Here is a 22,133-nt window from a genome sequence, read left to right as displayed (position 1 = left end):
GCCACCATAAACTTATTTATATATTCTGTAAAGACCCGGAATAATAGAAGTCTAATATCAGGAATCGGTTTTAAACTTTAAAACATAGAAAATATCTCCCTTCGGTATGGCAAAGTGGTATAGTCCGACTTCCTATTAGGCATGCGCAGCAAGGGTACCTGCTCACGTGGGTAGTGGAAGCCGGAAGTCAGCTGGCTTGCGCAGCCGCGATAAAGTAGTTTTGCTAGAGTGGCCCACTCTTCGTAGGCGTACTGGATTCTGTGGAAGGATGTTTTATTACCCGGAAAAGAAAAAATGAACCAACAGAGAAGAATGAGGGCAGATATCAGGGAAAAGCAACCTTTTATTCACTCTCCTAATAATTGGGAGCCCCTGGAACGCAAAACAGATCACCAAAGACATTAGTTTATGTTTTTGAGCCACTGAGGTCCTTAATCTCTTAGTGCCTCAGTTTCCTCTTATGTATAGTGTACTTAGTTCTAATATATCCGTCGTCTAGTTGTGAAAATCACATGAGTTAACGTTTGCAACTTGTAAAAGAAGGCACGCTCCTTGATAGTGGGAAACCAGTCTTTGGTTTAGCTCATACTGTACTCAAGAGGTCATGGAGCTTTGCACATAGTAAGCACCTGAGATATAGCGAGTGAGTGAATGAATAGTTGTGAAAGTCTTAAAAAAAAAAAAAATCGAATGACAGGACCTCTCATAGTTCTTTCCTCTTGATCTGGAGCATCTAAGGCAAAACCCCAAGAACATTCCTGGGGTCCAAGAAACAGATCTGAGTTCTGGCTCCAACTCCTTGCTTTGCTCCAGCTGGTAACCCCATATCTATCATTTGAACTTTCCTGGCTATTAAATAGAGCTGAGAAGGTCAAAAAAAGAAAGAGAAGGGAATTCCTTGGCAGTCCAGTGCTTAGGACACTGCACTTTCACTGGCAAGGGCCTGGGTTCCATCCCTGATCAGTGAATTAAGATCCCACAAGCTGCTCCCACATGCTCCCCCCCCCCTAAAAAAAGAGGAAGGGACGCAAAATTTATGCCACATCCTCACAACACAATGTCATTGTCATTTTACAGCTGAGTGAGGTAGCATAAATTGAAAATCCAGGTCTTTCTGACTACAAACCCATGACTTCTCTGTCATGCCAGGCTCTCTTGTGCCCAAAGGGAAGATGGGAGCCCTGCTCAGGGTTGGATCTTAGGCTGGCCATTACTTGTTGCAAAACCCAAGGTAAGAAGGAGAAGTCAGTGTATTCCAGTCTCCCCTCCAGCAGAACCCAGCTGTTTGGCTTATTTTATTTTACTTTTGGCTGCACTGGCTTGCAGGCCATGGATTGAACCCGGGTCCTTGGCAGTGAAAGCGTGGAGTCCTAACCACTGGATTGCCAAGGAATTCCCAGGTTGGCTTATTTTAGGGTCATTGAACCTGGACAAATCTTCATGCTACTTCTCATCTCTCCTCTTTGTGGAGCCCTGGAAGGGGTCAAGAAAGGAGGTAACAGGTTTTGCTGTCATGATTGACCCCTGCACAGCACCTTACAGCATCTCCAAACACCCCAGCAATCCATCATTTAATTCTCCCTCTTCTTTCCAGTAATCCCAGGTGACAAAGATACCACAGGACCAGCAAACCCATTTTACAGGGGAGGTGTACTGATCTGTCCTGGGCCACCACCAGAAAGAGCCTGAACCAAATTGGCACTAAGGTCTCTTGCCAGAATCTCTAACTTTTCTCTCCGCAGATCACGGTGGGTGGGGCCCAGGCCTTGGGTATCTGTCCCTAAATCAGGGATGAAGGGAGAGCATTTCTAGGTCAAAGGTCACTAGATCTGGGCGTTCCTTGCTGGCCTAGTGATTAGGATTCCCAGCTCTCATTGCGGAGGCCTGGGATCGATCCCTGGTCAGGGAACGCACAGCGCAGCCAAAATACCGGGAAGGAAAAAAAAAAAAAGTCATTATATCTGATTTTTGTCAGTCTCTCCTGTCTCAGCTCCACATTTCTTCCTCCTTTTTCCTCTTCCGAGAACACAGACCTCACCCAGACCCACCCCTGGCCTTTTGGAAGGGCTTGGGCAATAGGACTCCTGAGTCCCTGGGATTTCTTGTTGCTGTCTCTGCTGAGCCTCCTTTTGGACACCCTCCCCACCTCAGCTTCAGCCTCCAACCCGCCAGCACCACCATATTGGCGAGAGACGGGCCTTTCTGCTTGGTTCATGGCGGCCTGGGAGCACAATGGGGAGAAAAGAGTTAAAGCCGGGTCCTAGGATCACCAGGGAAGGGAAGTTCCGGTGGCCCAAGCTGGAATGGAATGGGTAGACCGGCTCGGAAGAGCGGTTTGGGACGGAAGGGGGGGGCGGCGCCAGCCATGCTAATCCGCGCTTCAGTTCCATCCGGCGTTTGGCATCCACTGGTAAACCGCACTGCCAAACCCCCTTGGCGAGTTTCTAATCTCCCCTAGAGTGGGTCACCCTCACCCTAGGCCAGAGGGAGGCCTGCGCGCGCTGGGAGAGCCGTGCGTCCCTCCCGCCTTCCTCCCATTGTCTGTGCGCAGCCAGCGGAGGGGCTGCGAGGGGCGGGGCCGGGGCCGGAGGAGGGAGGGAGGGAGGGAGGGAGGGAGGGGCGGGTGGGAGCGGAGGGGGCGGGGGGAGATGCTGAGCCTTCAGGGGAGGAGGAGGCGGCGGCAGCAGAGGAGCGAGCGGGAGGAGGGAGCGAAGGCAGGAAGAGGGCAACCGAAGGCCGGGCCAGGTGGCTGCACCGGGTGCTGGCTGCGCTGCTCTCCGTTCCGACGGCCTCTCTTATGCGTTGAGGGCGCCCGGCTGGGCCGGGCCGGCGGCCGGAGGAAAGGCTCCTCTCCATGGTCCAGAAGACCAGCATGTCCCGGGGGCCTTACCCATCCTCCCAGGAGATTCCCATGGAGGTCTTCGACCCCAGCCCACAGGTGAGGCGTGGTGGCCGGGATCGAGGGAAGGGGGCTGCTCCTGCGGACCTTGTGGTGTCGGATGGAGGGGGGCAGGGGAGAAAGGGGTTTTATGCCTGGCGCGGAGGGGAGAGGGCTGCGCGCCCCCCATCCCTGCCGGTGAATGATTGACGGGCGCTTGGCCGGGAGTTCTGTTGCGGTATTGAGAGCGGGGAGGGGGCGGTTGGGCCGCCTGTCACCCTCGCCGCCTCCTCTCCCCCGCATCAGGGTCTCTGCTGCTCGGGTGCCGGCACCAGTGGGTTGAGAGTGTGGGTGCTGGCGGGGGGATCCGGGGGTTGAGGGAGGCTAGAGAGCGAGCTCAGGCAAAGCGGGCGACGCAGAGCATGCTCAGGGGCGCCTGGCCGGTGTGGGTGGGGCGGGGGTGGCACTGGGAGATGGCCGAGGCGGTGGTCAGAGGGCGGTGCCGGCAGGCCTTCAGAGCTGCAGACGCTGGCCCTCGAGGGTGGGGAAGGGGCCAGCTCGGCCAGGCCCCCATCTCAGCCACTTCATGTCCACCCCGATATTGGACCACCTCCCCTCCCCCAGCACCTGCGTTATCCCTCCCCCCCCCCCCCAGCCCCAGAAAACCTCCAAAGTTTGGAAAGTTGGATGGATGCCAACTCACTGTCCTGGAGGGGAGGAAACTGTGTTACCTGGGGTAGAAGAGGTCTGCTGCCCCATCCCCACTCGCACTTTTCCTGTGCCCCTGGGTCACTCCCAGAAAGGGGTATTCTTGGGTGTGGAGGGTGCCCACGGAGTGATCAGCAGGGTCTAGGGTGGTCGTGCCAGGGGATTTCTCTGGGACACGTTCCTTTCCAATCTGGCAACACCCCAAGGCTACGATAGCATTAACTCTTTTTTTGCTGTGGCGGACCTTAAGCAGCTCTAACCACCATGGTAATGTGGTTGATGGGCACGTTGCGGGGGGGGGGGGGGGGGGGGGGAGGCGATCAGACCTAAAAATACCTCCCTTCTCCACCCCAGGCCCCTTGGAGCCTGGGTGGCAGCTGACTGGGGCCTTCCTTTCAGCTGTCCCTTGTCCCTCTGGGTGCCACTCCCTTTCCTAGCCTGGGATAGTGGTGGTGGTGTGAAAGAGAGTCTGGGGCTCACTGGGGGAATCCACTTAAATTTGTAGGGATCCTCAGTCCTAGGGGTTGGATATATGTCTGGTTAGAGAGAATGAGATGGGAGGGAGGATTCTCAAAGGGTCCCCAGGTGCCCTTTTCTCCCACCTATCCATCCTCCTCCTTGTACTCAGGCCCAAGAAACCAGAGCCTCTAGTCTGGTCATGGCTTATCTAGCTTCTTTGGCAAAGAAACTCCAGGATGGAGGCTGGGGGCGGGGTGGGGGGCACTTGGAAGGCCTGAATCCTCAATTATCCTCCCCATCAACTCTAGACCAGCTGGGAGCCAATGCGGGTATGTAAGTTGGGGAGGGCAAAGAAGCAGCCTCCTTTGCAGGAGGCCTGGAAATACCTGAATGGTGGCTGCTTGAGAGGTCAGGCAGTGTTCACTCCACCCAAGCCAGGGGCCCAGCCAGTGGGACTGGGCTAAGCTTCCCCGAGGCCCTGTGGGGGCTGTGTCCTAGGCTCATCTCAGGGCTGGGCCAGGGGGCATTTACACTGATGGAGCCTGGTGGGTATCATGGGGAGAGAACGCGGGCTTTGGCAGCTGAGGGTTAGAGGGCTTGATCCCTCCTGCCTCCTTGGGGAGAGCTATGATCACTGTGATTGTGAGGAGGAGACTGAGAAAAAGTCCTACCAGGATGGGAGGGAGGGTGCTAAATCTGCCCCCGTGGGTCAGGGTTGGGGTTAGATGTTTGCTTCCCAAATACTGTTCCACGGCCCCTTCCCCCTCCCTGGGAATCTAGTTGTGGGTCTCCAAGAGCTGCAACTCCCCTCCCCACTCTGCGAAAAACAAGGCAAGAGTTGGGCACGGGGAAAGCCAAGCTGGGCCTGGCTTGGCGATTCCTCTTCTCTCTGGGGGCCACAGGCACACTCAGCCCCTCACTGCTCCAGCCGAGGAGGAGAAGGAGGGGGACTTTCCCGGGGGCTCTCTCTGCACCCCCAGCGCTGCAGGCAGCCTCTCCCTTCCCCCTGAGGCCTCTGCAGCCTGCCCAGCATCTTAATTAGCTTTGCTGCCTAATGAGCCTCCAGCTTCTCAGCGCCTCCCCCTTCCCAACCTCTCTGGCTTGGTTTGGGGGCTTCTGTGTGTGCTTCCTAGGGTTCTCTTGCACTGTCCCCCACCCCATGGCTGTGGCCTGGGCCCTCCCTCCCTCTCGGGCTGTACCATCTCAGGAAGAAGATAGAGGGGCGGGCTGTTGAGATCAGGGAATGTTATTTCCAAGGCTTGGCTGTAGTTCTGGGCCTGATGGGATGAGGGTTGGGAAAGGGCCTTTCTGATTCTACTCTTGTCCCTTCCTGGCTTCTCCAGGGCAAATACAGCAAGAGGAAAGGGCGGTTCAAAAGGTCAGATGGGAGCACATCCTCGGATACAACATCCAACAGCTTTGTCCGCCAGGTAATGGGGAGGCTGGGCTGAGAGGAGGGAGGTGGCTGGTTGGTGGAGACCAGGATTGGTGAGCTGGGTCTGAGGCTTTCTCTAGGAACCCTCCCACATGTCATTTGTCACCTGCCTAGAACCACCCCATCACCCTTATACCCCATGACCTCCTCTGCATATACTGTCAGCTGCACCCACTCTCTCAGCCCCCGCCCAGCCCCTCCCCCAGCACCAGGCACCAGCCTGCGTCATCTCATTCAGGGACAGCCTGGCCTGCCTCCTTCTAGCTTGCTTCAGGCTGTCACCCACTCCCCCTGCCGGCTGTCTCCTTCCATGTCCTCCCCCAGAATCTGTGACAGCATGGGGTAGAGGCAGATCCTAAGAAATGAGGAGCCAGGACGTTTGGGTCCCTGGAGCCCTGATTAGATATGGATCCGGGAAACACCCTTCTCACATCCAGATGTGACTGTTCTTTAATATGCAGAGAGAAAGTGTATTGAGGGAGGTGGAAGAGAGGCAGGAGGAAGTTGATTTTAGAGAGGCCTTTAGCCCAGCACCCCTGAATGCAGTGGGGGAGTGTAACCACATAGCTTTCTGGGGTTTTCTGTTCTCCGTCAGGAAGGTGCCGTTCTCATCTCTGTTCTAACTCTCAACCCCAGGCCATCTCAGGCTCAGGGAGAAGCAGTGACAGAGCCATGAGGTTGCTATGACTACGGAGCATCTCAACAAAGCCTGGTACCCAAAAAAAGGCGAGAGGGGCTTAGGATCAGACAAGGAAAGGAGTACATTGAAGAAAAATGGGCAGGCACATGAGGGCAGAGGACAGTAGGGAAGTCCACCCCCCTGGGCCAGGAGAGAGAGGGTGATGCCAGGAAGATCCACTACAGATTGGAGTGAGGCCCTTCTTTTTGATTCTTCTGTCTCCACAACACTTGGCACATGTGAGCCCAGGCCTGACTTGAGAGGCTTAGGAAAGGGGCCCTTCATCCCAGCATCTCCTAAGTATACATATGAACAGGAAATCCTTTCTTTGAACTTTCCCTCATCCCTCGTGTTGCAGGACTGGGCCAGGGCTGGGGCTAGGAAGAACGATACTGTGCTCAATGGAGCCCCTCTTGACAGAAAAGTGCCTCATTCTGTTAGTGTTTGCCGACCCAGGGGATCAGACCCCAGTCTCCAATCCTTCCTCCTCTCAGCTCCCCAGCTCTGACCCCCCGTAGGTGGTAGGGAGTGGGGGGGCAGTCCTTGCCACATCTCTGAGCTAAATATACCCTAGCAGTTTGCACATGTAGCAACTCTGCTTGTAACCTGAGCCCCCTGGGGGAACGGGCAGTTTGGGCCACCCCCTAGGCCAGCAGGGCCAGGCACGGAGGGCGCCGGGATGGAGGCGCCCAACCGGACCCTTGTAGTGGTGAGCTGGGGATGGAGTGAAGGTGGGGGGGGGGGGGAGCAGCCCCTCGGGAAAGCTGGTGGGAGGCCTTCACTCCAGCCTGTCTCCCTGCCTCCTCACTGTTTCCTTGTCTCCCGCCATTTTGGGGGTGTGTGTGTGTTTGTATGTGTGTGTGTGTGTGTGTGTGTGTGTTGGGGTCAGTAAGTGCCTCTCTGCCACTCCATCTCTGGGTCTGTTCCTCTGGCTCTCCCAGCATCTGTCTTTCTCTGACTCTGTGTGCTCCCGTCAGAAGGGGTGGAGAGTGGCAGATTAACTGGTTTTCACTGTCTTTCCTTTGCATCTCTTTTCCAGCTTCTATTAGTAACCTCCCCTCCTCCCCCGGCCTTTCCCCTCCTGAATCTCCCATTTTCATGATCTGGCTGGGAAACTGAGGGGCAGCTGCATTCTCTGATGACCAGGGTGCTCTGGGGAGGTGGGACTTGGTCTTCTCTCTTTCCCAGCTTCCCTCCGTACCAAGCTAATGGGCATTCCTGGCCAGGTGACCCTTTCCTGTCTTCAGGAAAGAACCCCCTCACCTCTGCAGTCTTGTTCTTTCTTCACGTCCCCTCCTGCCCTTTGTAGCACAACCACCACTGCATAGTCACGCAAATCCACACCTCCTGGCTCCTGCCCTCACGTGCCCTCAGAGACACAGACACCAAGGGTGCCCACCCCCCATGTGCACACACGTGTACCTGTATGCATTCAGTCATATACACTAGGACATACCATGGAACATACCCTCCCAAGCACACTTGAAGTTGCACATCCAAGCACATCCGTGAACTAGCGTGTTCATTCACGCCCTGGGTCTGGACAGGCTGTGTGTGTCTTACACATGTGCCTGCACCGCTGAGGGAGTTGCTTGTGCTCTGGGATGGTCGGGGTGGTCAAGGCCTGCTTCCTGGCACACCCAAACTTCTGCCTTCACCCCGGCGGCCGGCAGCCCTAGTATTGGGGAAAGACCTGCGCGTGCTCTTCTCTTAACTTGCCTCTTCTTCTTGCACCACCCCAGGAATCTTGGGTTCTTTTTGTATCTTATGAAAGCCTGAGGGCTGGGGCTCCCTAGCTTCTGGCATAGGAGGTAGGAGTCTATCTTTCCTCACTCTTGAGCAGAAAATAGCACATTTTTGTGTGGCCCTAGCACATGAGACAGGCTGCCCATTGCCGCCAGTGCAGAGAGCTCAGGCCTAAGCTGGTGGCTGCGGCCCCTGGAAGGACTCCCTGGGCCTGTGCTGAGTCTGTCTCAGCCGGTGCCAGGGGCAGGGGAGGGAAGGAGGAGCAGGGAGTGGAGACTGTCCCTTGGCACTCCTCCCCTGTGCTGTGCCCCTATCAGGTTCCCACCCCTCCCTGGGCCCCAAGCAGCTGTCCTCGGACCTGCCATAATCCCCTGCTTGCTGCTCTCACCGTTTCTAGGGCCACACTCTTCCCAGGGGCCTGCAGACCTCACTCTCTGGCTCTTCCCATCTAATACCACCTTCTCCTAGCCCTTGTGGTATCATGCTGCGCTGGCTGGGGCTTGAGACATCCACGACGGGCACCTGCCGAGGCCCAGGAGCTGGGGAGGCCGCATTGGCCCTGAGCTGGCCCTGTCTGTTTTCAGGGCTCAGCAGAGTCCTACACCAGCCGTCCGTCGGACTCTGACGTGTCTCTGGAGGAGGACCGGGAAGCCTTAAGGAAGGAGGCAGAGCGCCAGGCATTAGCCCAGCTCGAGAAAGCCAAGGTGAGAAAGATGGGAGGGGCTGTGCTGGCATTATTTCCCTTACCCCATGCCTTAGAGACAGCCTGGACAGACCCAGGGTCAAGCCTTGGCCCAGCCACTTCCTAGCTGACGTACCCCTCCGATGTGCCGCTTTCACCTGTAAAATGTAAGCTATAATACCTGCCTCCTTATAAAGTATAATAAGTGCCTAATTTCCACACATAATAAGAGCTAAAATTTTCCACTCATTTCTGGAGTCAGATTTTCTGGGCTGACTCCTGTTAGCTGTGTGATCTTAGGCAAATCCCTTAACCTTTCTGAACTTTATAGTCTCCTCATTCATTAAAATGAATATGGTGGGAGTTCCCTGACAGTCCAGTGGTTAGGACTTGGCGCTTTCACTGCCTTGGTCCCAGGTTCAATCCCTGGTCGGGGAACTAAGATCCTGCAAGCCACAGGGTGCAGTGGGGAAAAAAAGAAAAAAGAAAAAAAATCCATGAATATGGTAATATGGTAATAGTACTTAACGTCATAGGGTTTTTGTAATGAATAAATGAGATTGTAGATGTGAAACGTATAATACAGTACCTGTCACCCTAAACAGTAGCTGCTATCATTATTATTACTGTTACTTATTGTTATCATCGTTATTGTTAGTATTATTATTATTCCTTCTTGGTGTCATTCTCGGCTCCCCTACCACCTATACTTATGATTCCCCGATGCCCTCCTCCACCCTGAGAGGAATGAGTTCTATTTTTTTGCTTTCTTTTTTTTTTAATTGTGAAATTTAATATGCACATAAGAAAACTGCATAAGCCATTCAGTATAGGCTTTTGTTTTTAAAAAAGCTTTTTTGAAGTATGGTTGATTCACAATGTTGTGTTAGTTTCAGGTGTACAGCAGAGTGATTCAGTTGTACATATATATGCATATTCTTTTTTCAGATTCTTTTTCATTATAGGTTATGACAAGATTTTGAATATAGTTCCCTGTGCTATACAGTAGGTCCTTGTTGTTTATTTTATGTGTAGTAGTGTGTCCAGTATATGTTTTAAAAAACAATTTACAAAACAAACCTCTCCATAGTCACCACCCCCACCAGGAAGTTGTACATCTCACTGTGATTTAACCCTCTGGTTGTCATCCTCCCCTCTAGACCAAGCCAGTGGCATTTGCTGTGCGGACAAATGTTGGCTATAACCCATCGCCAGGGGATGAGGTGCCTGTGCAGGGAGTGGCCATCACCTTTGAGCCCAAGGACTTCCTGCATATCAAAGAGGTGGGGATGTGTTGGCGTCTGGAGGGAGGGCAGGGTCGCGGGTGCCAGAAAGGGGCTGTCAGAGCTCTAGTGGAAAAAGATGTCTGAACCAAGCAGAGCTGGGCTACATCTGCTGTGTGACCTTAGGCAAATCTTTCCACCTCTCTGGGCTTCGAATTCTTCATTGGTAAAATGGGATGGTAAGGCCTAGGTCACAAGGCTGTTGGGAGGGTTTGTGCTGAGGCCTGTCAGTGGGGTGGCCGTGTGCCAGGCACATGGCGGTGTGAGCATCTACTTCTTTCCCTGCCTTTCCAGGGTAGAGCTGGCGCATGGGGGAGGAAGGACCCTGAGAACAGGGATGGGCTTGGGGGTGGGGGTGGTCCATGGCCCGAGAGGATGCTGGTCTCGGAGAGTCCTAAGAATCGAGGGCTGTAACCAGAGGCTGGCGCCATGCCCTGGGCAGGGTAGGCAAGTCTGGGGGTGGTGTCCCCTGGAGCTGGCTGCTGGCTTGTGTCTCTAACCTCCCTCTTGGTCTCCCCCACCCCACCTGCCGTTGTTGTTTGCAGAAATACAATAATGACTGGTGGATCGGGCGCCTGGTGAAGGAGGGCTGTGAGGTTGGCTTCATCCCCAGCCCTGTCAAACTGGACAGCCTGCGCCTGCTGCAGGAACAGAAGCTGCGCCAGAACCGCCTCAGCTCCAGGTGTCTGGCTGGGGGCAGGGCACCCCCGGGAGAGGCCGGCTAGCCAGGAGTAGGCCCCAAAGGGTTGATGCTTTGCCCTGAGGACACAGAGCTGCCTGTGGCATCACCAGTGGGGCTGGCAAATGAGGGCGGGGGGCGGGGGGCCAGCCTGTGAGAGAACAAGATCCCGCACCCTTGCGCCCACCTCTTTGCTCACGGCTCCATTTGCCTCTCTGCCTACACAGCAAATCAGGTGACAACTCCAGCTCCAGTCTGGGAGACGTGGTGACTGGCACCCGCCGCCCCACGCCCCCTGCCAGTGGTAAGAGCCGCCGCCACCCCAGGGGCTGGGGTGGAGCTCCTGGGTGGGGTGGTCTCCCCACTGCCTGTCCCCTCCTTTCCCTGCAGTCGTGGGTACCCCAGTCTTGAGTCCTCCAGACACATCCAGTGGTACCCTCTCCATGAAGAGCAGGACACCCCACAGGCTGGGCCTGTCAGTCAGCGCCCATTCTCTCATGTCTCTCCTCTCCCATTTCTTTGGTAGCTCCATCTCTCTGCCTGACTCCCCCACCCCCTACCCCCCATTCATTTCTCCCAGCCCTTTTCCATTCACCTCTTCTTCTTTCTTTTTTCCCCATCCCATCCCTGCGTTTCGTACTTGTGTCTCCATGTCCATCTCACTCCTCCCCACCTCGCCTCCTTCCTCCCTCATCCTGATTCTCCGGTCCAGGTAATGAAATGACTAACTTAGCCTTTGAGCTAGACCCCCTAGAGTTAGAGGACGAGGAGGCAGAGCTCAGCGAGCAGAGTGGCTCTGCCAAGACTAGTGTTAGCAGTGTCACCACCCCGCCTCCCCACGGCAAACGCATCCCCTTCTTCAAGAAGGTAATTCTTACTGGGTTCTTGCAAGAGGGGAGGTCAGAGCCCGGCGCTTTGGCAGGGGGAGGGGGGCTGCAGTGGATTCAGATGTGGTACTGGCCTGATTCTGTGCGGATCAGGCCTTCCTGCCAAGGAGGAGGGAAGGGTAGGATGGCACCAAGATTGGGCACGTCTGTCTCCACACACAGCCCCACCCTGGGCCCCTTCCCCAGAAGGGATGGTTCTTGCAGTGGAAGCACCCCTTCTCTTAGGAGGCTGCCGCCGCCCCCTAAGTGAAAGCAGGGTCTGGTGGTAATGAAACCTGACCTTTCCCCCTCACTACCAGTGGGATATTCCATGTTTGCCCCCACCCCCGCATGTGAAGGGGAAAGTGGAATGGTGACCCTTCTTTGCCCTTTTCAGACTCCGTGGGGCTGGGGTGGGCACACAGGGATCTCCTGGCTGCACAGCAGGACAGTTAAGGGTACCCTTAAAATGGGCAGGTTGGCCTGCACTGGGGCCAGAAGATGTGTACCAAATTAGGGGCTGTCACTCTTCCCAGCTCTTTTCCAAGACCCAGAAAGGGGGTAGAGGATGTCTGAATATTCCCAAGGTCACTGGACTGGCTGTCAGTCCTGCTCCCAGCCCTGATCCAGGGCCACCTCTGGCTCCCCCTTGGCATGGGGTCCCATCCCCTCTCTCTGGCTCTGTCTGTCACTAACACGCATGCTCTGTTATCTCTCCTCGTCTGCCCGCTCTCCCTCCCTCTCTTGTCCCGGCTCCTCCTTTGCCCTCTGCCCCTGCCTGGGTACCTTCCCCTTTCTCCTCCCCCTCCCTCCTCTTGGCAATCTCTGGACCCAGCCAAACAGAAGCAGAAGTCGGTGAGTATCACAGCTTTCTGTGTTCCCCTCCCTGCCCGCTGGGATGAGCTAGGGGGACCTTCTAACACCCATTCCCATATCTGCCCCCCTTTTTCCCCCACCCTGCCTGGTTCTCCCTTGCCATATGTCCCCACCCCCATCCCAATCCCCACATCTGGGCTTTGGGACCAAGGGGAGGAAAGGATGCATGGGGGAGCCTGGAGATGGGGGAAGAGGGGCTAATGCCATCTCCACTCTGGGGTTTCCCCTCCCTGCTTCCCCCCCAGACAGAGCATGTGCCCCCCTATGACGTGGTACCTTCCATGAGGCCCATCATCCTGGTGGGACCGTCGCTCAAGGGCTATGAGGTAGGAGCCCCTAGAGGGGAGTGGACCCAGAGGGGCCCAGACCTCCAGAAAGACTCCATAGAAAGGTCTTCAGATCCCAGAGAGATTCCCCCAGCAGGGCCCTCCCAGAGTGTCCTCCCCAGAGGGCTACAGACCTTCAGAGACTCCCCTGCTCCATGGGGGCCCAACCCACAGGGAGACCCCAGAAAGGTCTAGTCCTTTCAAAAAAAACCCCAGAAAAGTCCTCCCAGAGATGCCACCTAAAAGGATCTTTGGAATCAGAGACCCCAGTGGAGGCCCCTCAGACTCAGAACGGCTGCCCCCTCCCTGCAACAGGGACTCATTCATGTCAGGGATTTAAGGAGAAAACGGAATGTCATGGGGCAATGTCACCTAGCAGTCCACCCTTGCTGAGGGGCTTTAAACACCTGAGCTCTCCTCCCCCTTCCCCCACCCTCAGGTTACAGACATGATGCAGAAAGCTTTATTTGACTTCTTGAAGCATCGGTTTGATGGCAGGTAAGACCCTGGGAGCTGGCTCTCCACTCCCACCATGACTCTCTGCTGCTGGGGTTGGGCAGGATGGCTTGGATGACAATCCTGGAACTCTTGCCCTGAGGGATAAGAGGCTGCCCTGGAGCCTGCGGAGTTGGCAGGATGTTCTAGCCCACCCTGACCCCTGACTCCTCTCGCCCCGTCCCCCAGGATCTCCATCACTCGTGTGACAGCGGACATTTCCCTAGCTAAGCGCTCAGTCCTCAACAACCCCAGCAAACACATCATCATTGAGCGTTCAAACACACGCTCCAGCCTGGGTGAGCCCACCCATTAACTCCACCCCCCACCCCTGCTCTGGGGCCAGGTGTGGGAGGGAGGGGAGGGGGGCATCTCCAGAAATGTTCTGTTTGCCCACTGCCTCCTTCTGGGGAGGCCCCCTTACATTTCCCCCTTCCCCATGACTCCACTCCCCCAGCTGAGGTTCAGAGCGAGATCGAGCGAATCTTCGAGCTAGCCCGGACCCTTCAGTTGGTTGCTCTGGACGCCGACACCATCAACCACCCAGCCCAGCTCTCCAAGACCTCACTGGCCCCCATCATTGTTTACATCAAGATCACCTCTCCCAAGGTGGGTGCAGGAGTCAGACCCTACTGGGGACAGAAGCGCTCTAGTTGGGCTGCCTGTGTTTCACCCGCAGGTACTGCTTACTCATTGTGTGACTTAATCTCCTCCAGCCCATTGTCTCTGTCAAACTCCACTGTCTGGATACTCTGAAGATTCAACTAATGTGAATACTTAGCACTTAGCAAAGGGTCTGGTATAATATACCTCGTCATGTATTAACTATTTTAAGTATTACTATTAGGGTCATGCAGGCCAGTCCCCTGTCTCTGCTTTGTTGACCTCCCATCCTCAGTCCAGAAAACAGAAAGAATTCTGTGCTTTCTGTCCCAGTGGCACCCAGCTGCTTGGCAGCTGGGAAAAGACCTGGCCTGTCTTTTGATTTCAGCCCTTTTTGCCGCACTGCCCTCGTGTAGGCTGTGACAGAGATGAAATTGGTAGGAGGGTTGATTTACTTCTTTGTCATATAACAGCTCCATTAGTTTTCCCTCCTAGACATTAGTGGGGGTTTGAGAAACATGGAAGTCGAGCTTAGGTGAAGGATTTGAAATTAGAAGACAGCATGAGGTTCAAATCCTAGCTCTGATTGGCTTATTTTTATTTAATTAAAATTTTTTTGTTGGTTTTTTGGGTTGTTGTATTTTATTGAACTTGGGATCTTGGGGGATTATTTAGCCTTTACACCTCAATTTCTTTACCTGCAAAATGGGAATTATAATCTTTATGTTATTATTGAGAGGATTGGAAGTAACGATGTAAAGAGCCCAGAGTTCTGACTGATAGATGAAAGCAACCAGAGGTGGTAACTGCTAACATCTCATGCTAGCACCCTGGGAGCTGAGTACCCAGTTTTGTCTTGTTTTCTTTTTTTAATGTTTATTTATTTGGCGGCACACGGGATCTTCCATTGCCCTTTGTGGAATTTTTGTTGCGGCATGCGGGATCTTTTAGTTGTAGTATGTGGGATCTGGTTCCCTGACTGGGGATGGAACCCTGGTCCCCTGTATTGGGAGTGCAGAGTCTTAACCACTGGACCACCAGGGAAGTCCCTGAGCACCCCGTTTCTTAATCTTTCTGAGTCCTAAGTTTCTAATGAGCATAAAGGGGGTGATAGGATTTACATACTTCCTGGGGTGGTTGAAAGGATCGAATGAGATAATGGATGCAGGAACACTTTGTGAACTAGAAAGTAACAGACATTTCCATCGCCCCCACTGAGCACTGACTGAGGTTAAGGGTGGGGACTCTGGAACCAGACAGCCTGAGTTGCGGTACCAGGGCTACCACTTACCAACTCTGTGCTCTTTTGGCAAGTCACCTAACCTCTCTGCCTCAGTTTCCTCATTTGCAAAATAGGAATCCTCAGATGGTGCTTGGGAAGATTAAATAAAAAAAAAATTAACCATGCGAAGTGCCTGGTACCTACTAAGCACTGTATTCTATTTTGTTGTTTAGATTTTTATGTTGAAATAATTTTAAATTTACATGAGTTGCAAGAATAGTACAAAGGACTATCTTTGAATACCCTTCACTCAGGTTCACTACTTTTTTAACAGCTTTATTGAAATAAAATGCCATTCAATTCAGCCATTTAAAGTATACAATTTAATTTTTCCTCAGACTCACTAATTTTGCACATTTTGCCACATTTACTTTATCTTTACGTATATATGTATTATATATATGTGTGCTTATATATATCTTTTTTCCTGAACTATTTGAGAGTAAGTTATAGATATTATATGCCTTTATCCCTAAATATTTCAACATGTATTTCTTAAGAACAAGGACATTAACTTACATAACCACAAAACAATTATCAAATTCAAGAAATCTTATCTAAAATACTCTCCATCTTCAGTTTTCATCAGTTGTCCCGATAATGCCCTTATAGCAATTTCCCCTTCAAACCAGGATCATGTGTTGCATTCAGTTGTTATATCTCTTTAGTAGTTTTTAAGCTGAAACATTTCCTCAGCCTTTCTTGGGTTTTCATGACACTGACCTTTTTTTTCTTTCTTTTGAACACTGACATTTTTGAAGAGTACAGATCACTTATTTTGTACCTTGTTCCTCAGTGTGGGTTTGTCTGATGTTTCCCCATGATGAGATTTAGATTTTGCATTTCAGGTAGGGATATCACCAAAGCCATGTGTTCTCCTGAGTGCTTTGCATCGGGAAGCACAGGATGTCGGTTTGTTGTATCATTGGTGCTGTTGACTTTGATCACTTAGTTAAGGTTGTAGCTTTATGTTTAGCTATTATCATCATTATTATTGTTATTATTGAGATGAGAATAATAATAGGGGCTGCATGATGGCATTATCGTCAGGACTAAATGAATCGATTGTGTAAAAAAGCACAGAATGGTGCCAGTACACAGCACATGTCCCTGTAAAGGATGGCTACTGCTGTTAACGTGGAGGGGAAGTTGGCCCAGAGAATGAAGCCTACAGAGAAGGTTACAGGGGTTGGGAAGGACAATCACTGCCCTTCATACAGCCACTGCTGGACCTTCCCAGGAGGGGCTGGCCTGAGACCCAGGAGAGAGCCTGAACATTATGTAGGATGGACACAGGACTGGTGAGGTCATTTCTGAAGAGGTGGCCAGAGCTGAGAGTCATGGGACATCCCCCGGCCCTGCTAGTGTCTCTCCGCACTGGCGCCAACCAGGACGAGCCTCTCCGGCTTGGGGCATTGCAGGGACCCTCTAGCTCCTCTTCTCCCCCCACAAACCAGGTTCTTCAGAGGCTCATCAAGTCTCGAGGGAAATCTCAGTCCAAACACCTCAATGTCCAAATAGCAGCCTCGGAGAAGCTGGCGCAGTGTCCCCCCGTGAGTGTTCAGACCCAGGGGAAGGGAAGGGGGGACGTCTGGGTTCTTTGGGTTTCCCATGGCCTGCACGAGTGAGTGACCAGGAACACCTGGGCTGGGGCCAGAGGTGCAGGCGGGTTTTCTGGCAAAAGAGTGTTGGACATTCAAGTCCCCAAAGCACTCCTCTGTGGGGAGGTAAGCCCCTCTCCACACCTTGGTTGCCTTATATCTAGAATGAGGGAGTTGGAGTATCTGGGTGCCAAGACTTCTTTTAGTTCTGTCGATTTATGTACCTAAGAGAGCGCTCCTCTTCCTGGACATCCAGAGGTTTCTTTTTAACTTTGTCCTTCAACCCCTTGACTCTACCCACTGCCCCAGGCCACACCCTCACCCCTTGGTCACGCCCAGCTCATCCCAGCCCCGCCCTTAACCCCGCCTCCACAGGAAATGTTTGACATCATCCTGGACGAGAACCAATTGGAGGATGCCTGCGAGCATTTGGCCGAGTACTTGGAAGCCTATTGGAAGGCAACACATCCGCCCAGCAGCACTCCGCCCAATCCGCTGCTGAACCGCACCATGGCTACTGCAGCCCTGGCTGCCAGCCCTGCCCCTGTCTCCAACCTCCAGGTACAGGTGCTCACCTCACTCAGGAGAAATCTCAGCTTCTGGGGCGGGCTGGAGGCCTCGCAGCGGGCCAGGGCCGTGCCCCAGCAGCAGGAGCACACTGTGTAGGTGCCCCGCCCATCTCCCCTCCCACCCAGGGCTCCGAACTGAGGCAGGGAACATGGGGAAGGAAGGGAAGAATTTTATTTTGTAAAAAAATGTGGTGAGCGGCAGCTTCTGGTGTCTGTGGTTTTTGATGGGATTGGGGCAAGCTCCCTGGGCTGGTCCCATAGGACTATATCTGCTGCCTTGGGGGGCCTTGTAAGATAAGTGACTAGGAAGAAACAGGAAAACCAATGTATGTTTGCTGGACTCTACACCCATTTTAGACCCAACAGAAGTCACAGCATTTTCGTTGCAACAGACCAAGGGCCCTCAGACCCAGAGAGTCCTACAGAGCAGGGCCATTAAAACCAGAGACTGCCCTATCCTCTAGAGCCCTAATCTCAGGAGGCTTCTCAGAAGGGACCCAAATTGAAGCGTCTTCTATGAGTTGAAGCAGAACCTTCCACCCTTCTCCCAAACAGTTTCCAGGAAAGACCCTCCTGTGGGCGTCCCACCCTACCTTGAACTCCTTCTGTGGGAGCCTATCTCTGAGGTCAAACCAAAAGTATTGGGTTCCAGATTAGAGCCAGAAGAAAGCCATGAAATCATTCTAGACCATTGCTTTTCAAATTCGTTTTCAGCACCAGAGCCCATTTGTTCTCTGAAACTTATGTGAAAGCTCAGTATGTAAATAAGGCATCCTTGCTCTGCTCAGAGGGAGCTAGTGGCTTGGCCCCACTTCACCTCCTTGGGGACCCCTGAAGCACTCTGTGCCCTGTCCACCGATCCCAGATCTCCAGGAAATAATTTGGAAATTGCTGCTCTAGTCTAATCCCTATCACACCACCACAGAGACACTGGGCCACGAGACAGGAGTCACTTGCTCAGGGTCACACAGCTTGAAGTGGCAGGGGATGGGGCTAGAACCCAGGCCTCTTTCCACCCCATGGCCATCTTCATGTGACATTTGATGTTGAGGACGTTGGGCCATCTTATCGTTGCCAGTGGGGGATAGAGACCATCAGCCTTCCCCAGCCTGCAGCTTTGAGTCTTAGTTGGGGGAAGGGGAGGAATCCTTTCAACTTTTGTCATCTGGCTAGGGAACGTGGTGGGGGGAAGTGTGGGCTTTGGTTTGGCTGAAGGAGCTGGCTGAAATCCCCCCTTAGTATATTTGGGAAACTGGGGCAATGACTAACCCGATCAAGCACTAACGAGTGGCAGTACTAATGAGCTGTTAATGATGATTTAGCCTAAGACAGCATTAATGAGTGCCTCGAGGAAGTGATGACTAATTGTTCATGGACTCTCTACCATGGTTACCAGGAGAGAGTTCACACCTTCTCACACCTTAGGAAGGTCGGGCGCCCCCGCTCTCCTAGTGGAGGAGTAAATGCCTTGAATTCTGTCCTCTAGCTGTCTGGCTGGGCTCCAGAGCCTGCTGCCGGCTGCCCATCCCCTAGGGCCAGCACCCTCCTCCTTCAGCCAGGCTGGGTGTCTCGGTGCCCTCACTAACCTGCCTTGCTTTGTTGTGTTTCTCTCACTCCTGCCTGATCTGCATGGTGTGTGCTGTCTGTCTGCTAACCAGGGACCCTACCTTGCTTCCGGGGACCAGTCGCTGGAACGGGCCACTGGGGAGCACGCCAGCGTGCACGAGTACCCGGGAGAGCTGGGCCAGCCCCCAGGCCTTTACCCCAGCAGCCAGCCGCCAGGCCGGGCGGGCACCCTGCGGGCACTGTCCCGCCAAGACACGTTTGATGCCGACACCCCTGGCAACCGAAACTCTGCCTACACGGAGCTGGGAGACTCGTGTGTGGACATGGAGACTGACCCCTCCGAGGGGCCAGGGCTTGGAGACCCTGCAGGGGGCGGCACCCCACCAGCTCGACAGGGATCCTGGGAGGATGAGGAGGAAGACTATGAAGAGGAGCTGACCGACAACAGGAACCGCGGCCGGAATAAGGCCCGCTACTGCGCCGAGGGCAGGGGTCCAGTGCTGGGGCGCAACAAGAATGAGCTGGAGGGCTGGGGGCGGGGTGTCTACATCCGCTGAGGGGCAGGGGCCACACAGTGGGAGGAAGGGCTCTCAGCCCAGGGGAGGGGAGGGGCGGGGGCTCACCACTGGGGATGTATCTTGCCTCCAGGGGGCGCTGTCTCCCTCCTTTCAGATGCCTTTGCTCCATGTTTGGGATTTTTTTGGTGGTAGCATCCCACCCAGCTCCTGGGAGTCCCTTAAGCCTCAGCGGTAGCTTTTTACCTACCTGCTGTGGATGGGTGGGGGGATGCCCACCTTTCTGCAGTACCCCCTTCCCCACCTCAGGGGGCTCTCTCCCTTCACCCAGAGAAAAGGTGCACTTCCTTAACTCCTCCCACTCCCGGCTCTAATTGAGGGTCCTAAAATGGGGTGGTCCTTTCTTTTTCCAACCTGGAGTATTTGGGAAGGGTGGGGGGGGGCTCTTCCTGGAGTGGGAGACTACACTCTTTCCCATGAGGGCTCTCTTCCCCCAAACCCCAGATCCAGGGCCCTTCACCATGCCCACCCCTCCCTCCAGCTTCCTGGCAGCATTGCCTGGGAGGTGAAAGCTACAGCATTGGAAGCCCCATGGGGAGCTCGTCTTCGGGAAGGTCTGAGGAGAAGCTGGCAGGCATCAGGGGTTGTGCCCCGTGCCAGCCCAGGACCTAGAACCCTGAGGAGGGGGCAACCCGAGACGCTGCTACCCGCCCCACCACCTCCATGCCTCAAGCCTTTGCCTACCCCAGGAATGAGCTTTGCCTACAACATCCCTTGCCTGCTGCCATCAGAAGAGGGGGCCCCTCTGCATCTGAGCCCCCCGTCCCTTCGTCACCTGGGTGCGGAGCCCACAGAAACACTCTGGTCCGCCTCATTTTGAAACCAAAAAACTGCTCCTTCACTCTCATCCTGAGGCCCCAGGGGAGAGGCCCTGTGGGTTGGTGCCCCGGAGGTAATCACCAGCCCAGGGGCTGCCTCGGGACCTCGGGTTTCCCCTGGGGGGGCTTGGCGGCTGCTGCTGCTGCTCTGTATCTGCCTCTTGTGATCCTGTCCTTTACCGATGTCCACTCCCCCCAGGAGAGGCCTTGGTACCCCCTCTGCCCTGGAGTGTCCCTCTGCCTAGCATCCCATAGCCCAGCAGCCCTGCCCCCCACCCCTCAGCACCCAGCTGGGCCAGAGAGAGCCGATTGTGCCAACGAGGACTGGGCCCTGCCCGGCTGCCCGCCTCAGGGATGGGCACCTCATGCCTGTCTCGCCACCTCCTGTGCCAATGTTGTCCCACCCCACCCCCCACCCGAGGGTGGGGTGCAGCTTCCACATATGGTTAGAAGAGACCACTGCCCAACTTTTCCCCTTCCCTGTCTGGTGTCCTGTGCCCCCATCTGTCTGTCTGTTCGTCTGTACTTCCCTAGGAGAAGTATTTTGCCACATATAAAACAGCCATCCTGTCCTTTGCGGCCGCCTCCTGAGCCTGCTTCTTTGTTCCTGCCACACGGTTGCCAGCCTAGGTGTGTGGGAGCTGCCGATGTGCAGGGAGGGAGAGCGAAGGGGTGGGTGCAGGAGTAAGCTGTGCCCCTTTGACTTGTCCAAGCCTGACAGCAGCTGCGCGGCCAGTCTCGGCTCCGCTCAGCCCAGAGCCTCATGCCCGTCCAGTCTCCCCATAAGTAGAGCCAGGGAAAACTGCAAGCTGAGACAAAGTGGGGGGTGTCCCGGGGTTTGTTCAGGGAGTCGGAGCCAGAGCCACTGGCACATTGTCTTAGAGGCAGGTGCTTGTTTTTCTGTGGCCTCAGCTGCTCCCCAGGGAAGGATGGGCTGAGCTTCCGGCTCCCCCCACGGACGCCTCCACAGCTACCCGCCAGCCCCTGCTAACCAGCCTTGTGGGAGGGGGGGAGGTCTGTTTGTGGGGAGGGGCAGAGAAGCGGGAACTCTCCCAGTCCCAGACTGAGAAGGATTGAAAGTCAGGAAGAAAGTCAGCAGGTGACAGTGCCGGCGGTTCCTCCCTCATCAGCTGGCAGGATGTGGGCTCGCAATGGCCGGTGCTTACTGCTGTCACGTGTGTCGTGCCTCACACAGCACCCGCAAACCATTTCCCCACTCTCCTGGTTCTTGTTTTTAGGGTAGTGGACCTGAATGCTCCTGCTCAAAAATGTGTGTGTGTGTGTGTGTGTGTGTGTGTGTGTGTGTGTGTGTGTGTGTAGAGGGCATCAGACATCCAGACCCTTCAGATGAGGGCTTAGCAAACCCAAGGAAAGAGGAACTGGGCAGACCCACAGGTCGAGTGACTAGCCCACAGTCAACAGGGAGGGGATGGCAAAGTCAGCACTGCTGGGACTGGAGCCCTGTCTGCCTCCCATCGCAGCGCTCTTCCCTCTGCCTTTCAGTGGAATCGATCCTTCTTTCCTGTGTTTATTCACTGAGCAAACATTCACTGAGCATCGACTGTGTACCAGGCACAAGTCTTAAGTGGGAGCTCCAGACAATTCAGGACAGGACAACAAGCTCTCTGATGCGGAAAGCAGTGGGTCTTGGGGGAACCTGGACGAGGGGTCCCTGCCTTAACCTGGGGAGATCAGGAGGGGCTTCGTGGAGGAGGTGAGGCTTGAGTGGCGTCTACAAGGCTCGTTAGGAGTTAACCTGGGCAGAGAAGGAGAAGAGGGTTCAAGGCAGAGGAAATAGGGGACATGCATGACACGTTCTTGGCACTTCACTAGCCAGGTGTGCTCTCAAGGTGGTAAGAGAGGGGTCAGCAGGAGCAGGTCACAGCGGGCCTTGAGTCGTGTTAGGGAGTTTGGGCTTTGTCCTGAAGCTCGTGTGCAGAAATTGAAGGACTGTAAGCAGCGATGGGTAAGATTGCCTCAGTTGCAGTTTGGAGCCTAGGTTGGAGT

At 54.4% G+C, this 22,133-nt stretch overlaps 1 protein-coding gene across 4 annotated transcripts; it reads left to right on the top strand.

Moving 5' to 3' along the window:
* The first annotated feature begins 2,644 nt into the window (after positions 1-2,644).
* CACNB1 (calcium voltage-gated channel auxiliary subunit beta 1) lies at positions 2,645-20,716 on the top strand. 4 transcript variants are annotated; one of them, XM_057714626.1, is made up of 14 exons: positions 2,645-2,938; positions 5,389-5,475; positions 8,490-8,609; positions 9,748-9,870; positions 10,416-10,552; positions 10,777-10,853; positions 12,251-12,270; positions 12,537-12,617; positions 13,057-13,115; positions 13,302-13,411; positions 13,570-13,721; positions 16,455-16,550; positions 16,974-17,159; positions 18,826-20,716. In XM_057714626.1, the coding sequence occupies exons 1-14, from the start codon at positions 2,855-2,857 to the stop codon at positions 19,288-19,290; spliced, it is 1,797 nt and encodes a 598-aa protein (XP_057570609.1). In that variant the 5' UTR covers positions 2,645-2,854; the 3' UTR covers positions 19,291-20,716. The 4 variants fall into 4 exon arrangements, with proteins under 4 accessions (XP_057570609.1, XP_057570607.1, XP_057570608.1 ...); XM_057714624.1 differs by lacking the exon at positions 12,251-12,270 and adding an exon at positions 11,262-11,416 and having other exon boundaries at positions 18,826-20,692; XM_057714625.1 differs by lacking the exons at positions 5,389-5,475; positions 12,251-12,270 and adding an exon at positions 11,262-11,416 and having other exon boundaries at positions 18,826-20,692.
* The last annotated feature ends 1,417 nt before the right edge of the window (positions 20,717-22,133 follow it).

This window comes from Hippopotamus amphibius, chromosome 17, assembly GCF_030028045.1.
Source record: "Hippopotamus amphibius kiboko isolate mHipAmp2 chromosome 17, mHipAmp2.hap2, whole genome shotgun sequence".
NCBI classification, from domain to species: Eukaryota; Metazoa; Chordata; class Mammalia; order Artiodactyla; family Hippopotamidae; genus Hippopotamus; species Hippopotamus amphibius.
This window is presented reverse-complemented; position numbering and strand designations above follow the sequence as displayed.

Coding starts and splice junctions, on each gene's coding strand:
- CACNB1 (XM_057714624.1), top strand. CDS start 2,855: ATGGTCCAGAAGACCAGCATGTCCCGGGGGCCTTACCCATCCTCCCAG. Junction 8,610..9,747: donor CCCAGCTCGAGAAAGCCAAG/GTGAGAAAGATG, acceptor CCTCCCCTCTAG/ACCAAGCCAGTGGCATTTGC. Junction 11,417..12,536: donor GCATCCCCTTCTTCAAGAAG/GTAATTCTTACT, acceptor CTTCCCCCCCAG/ACAGAGCATGTGCCCCCCTA.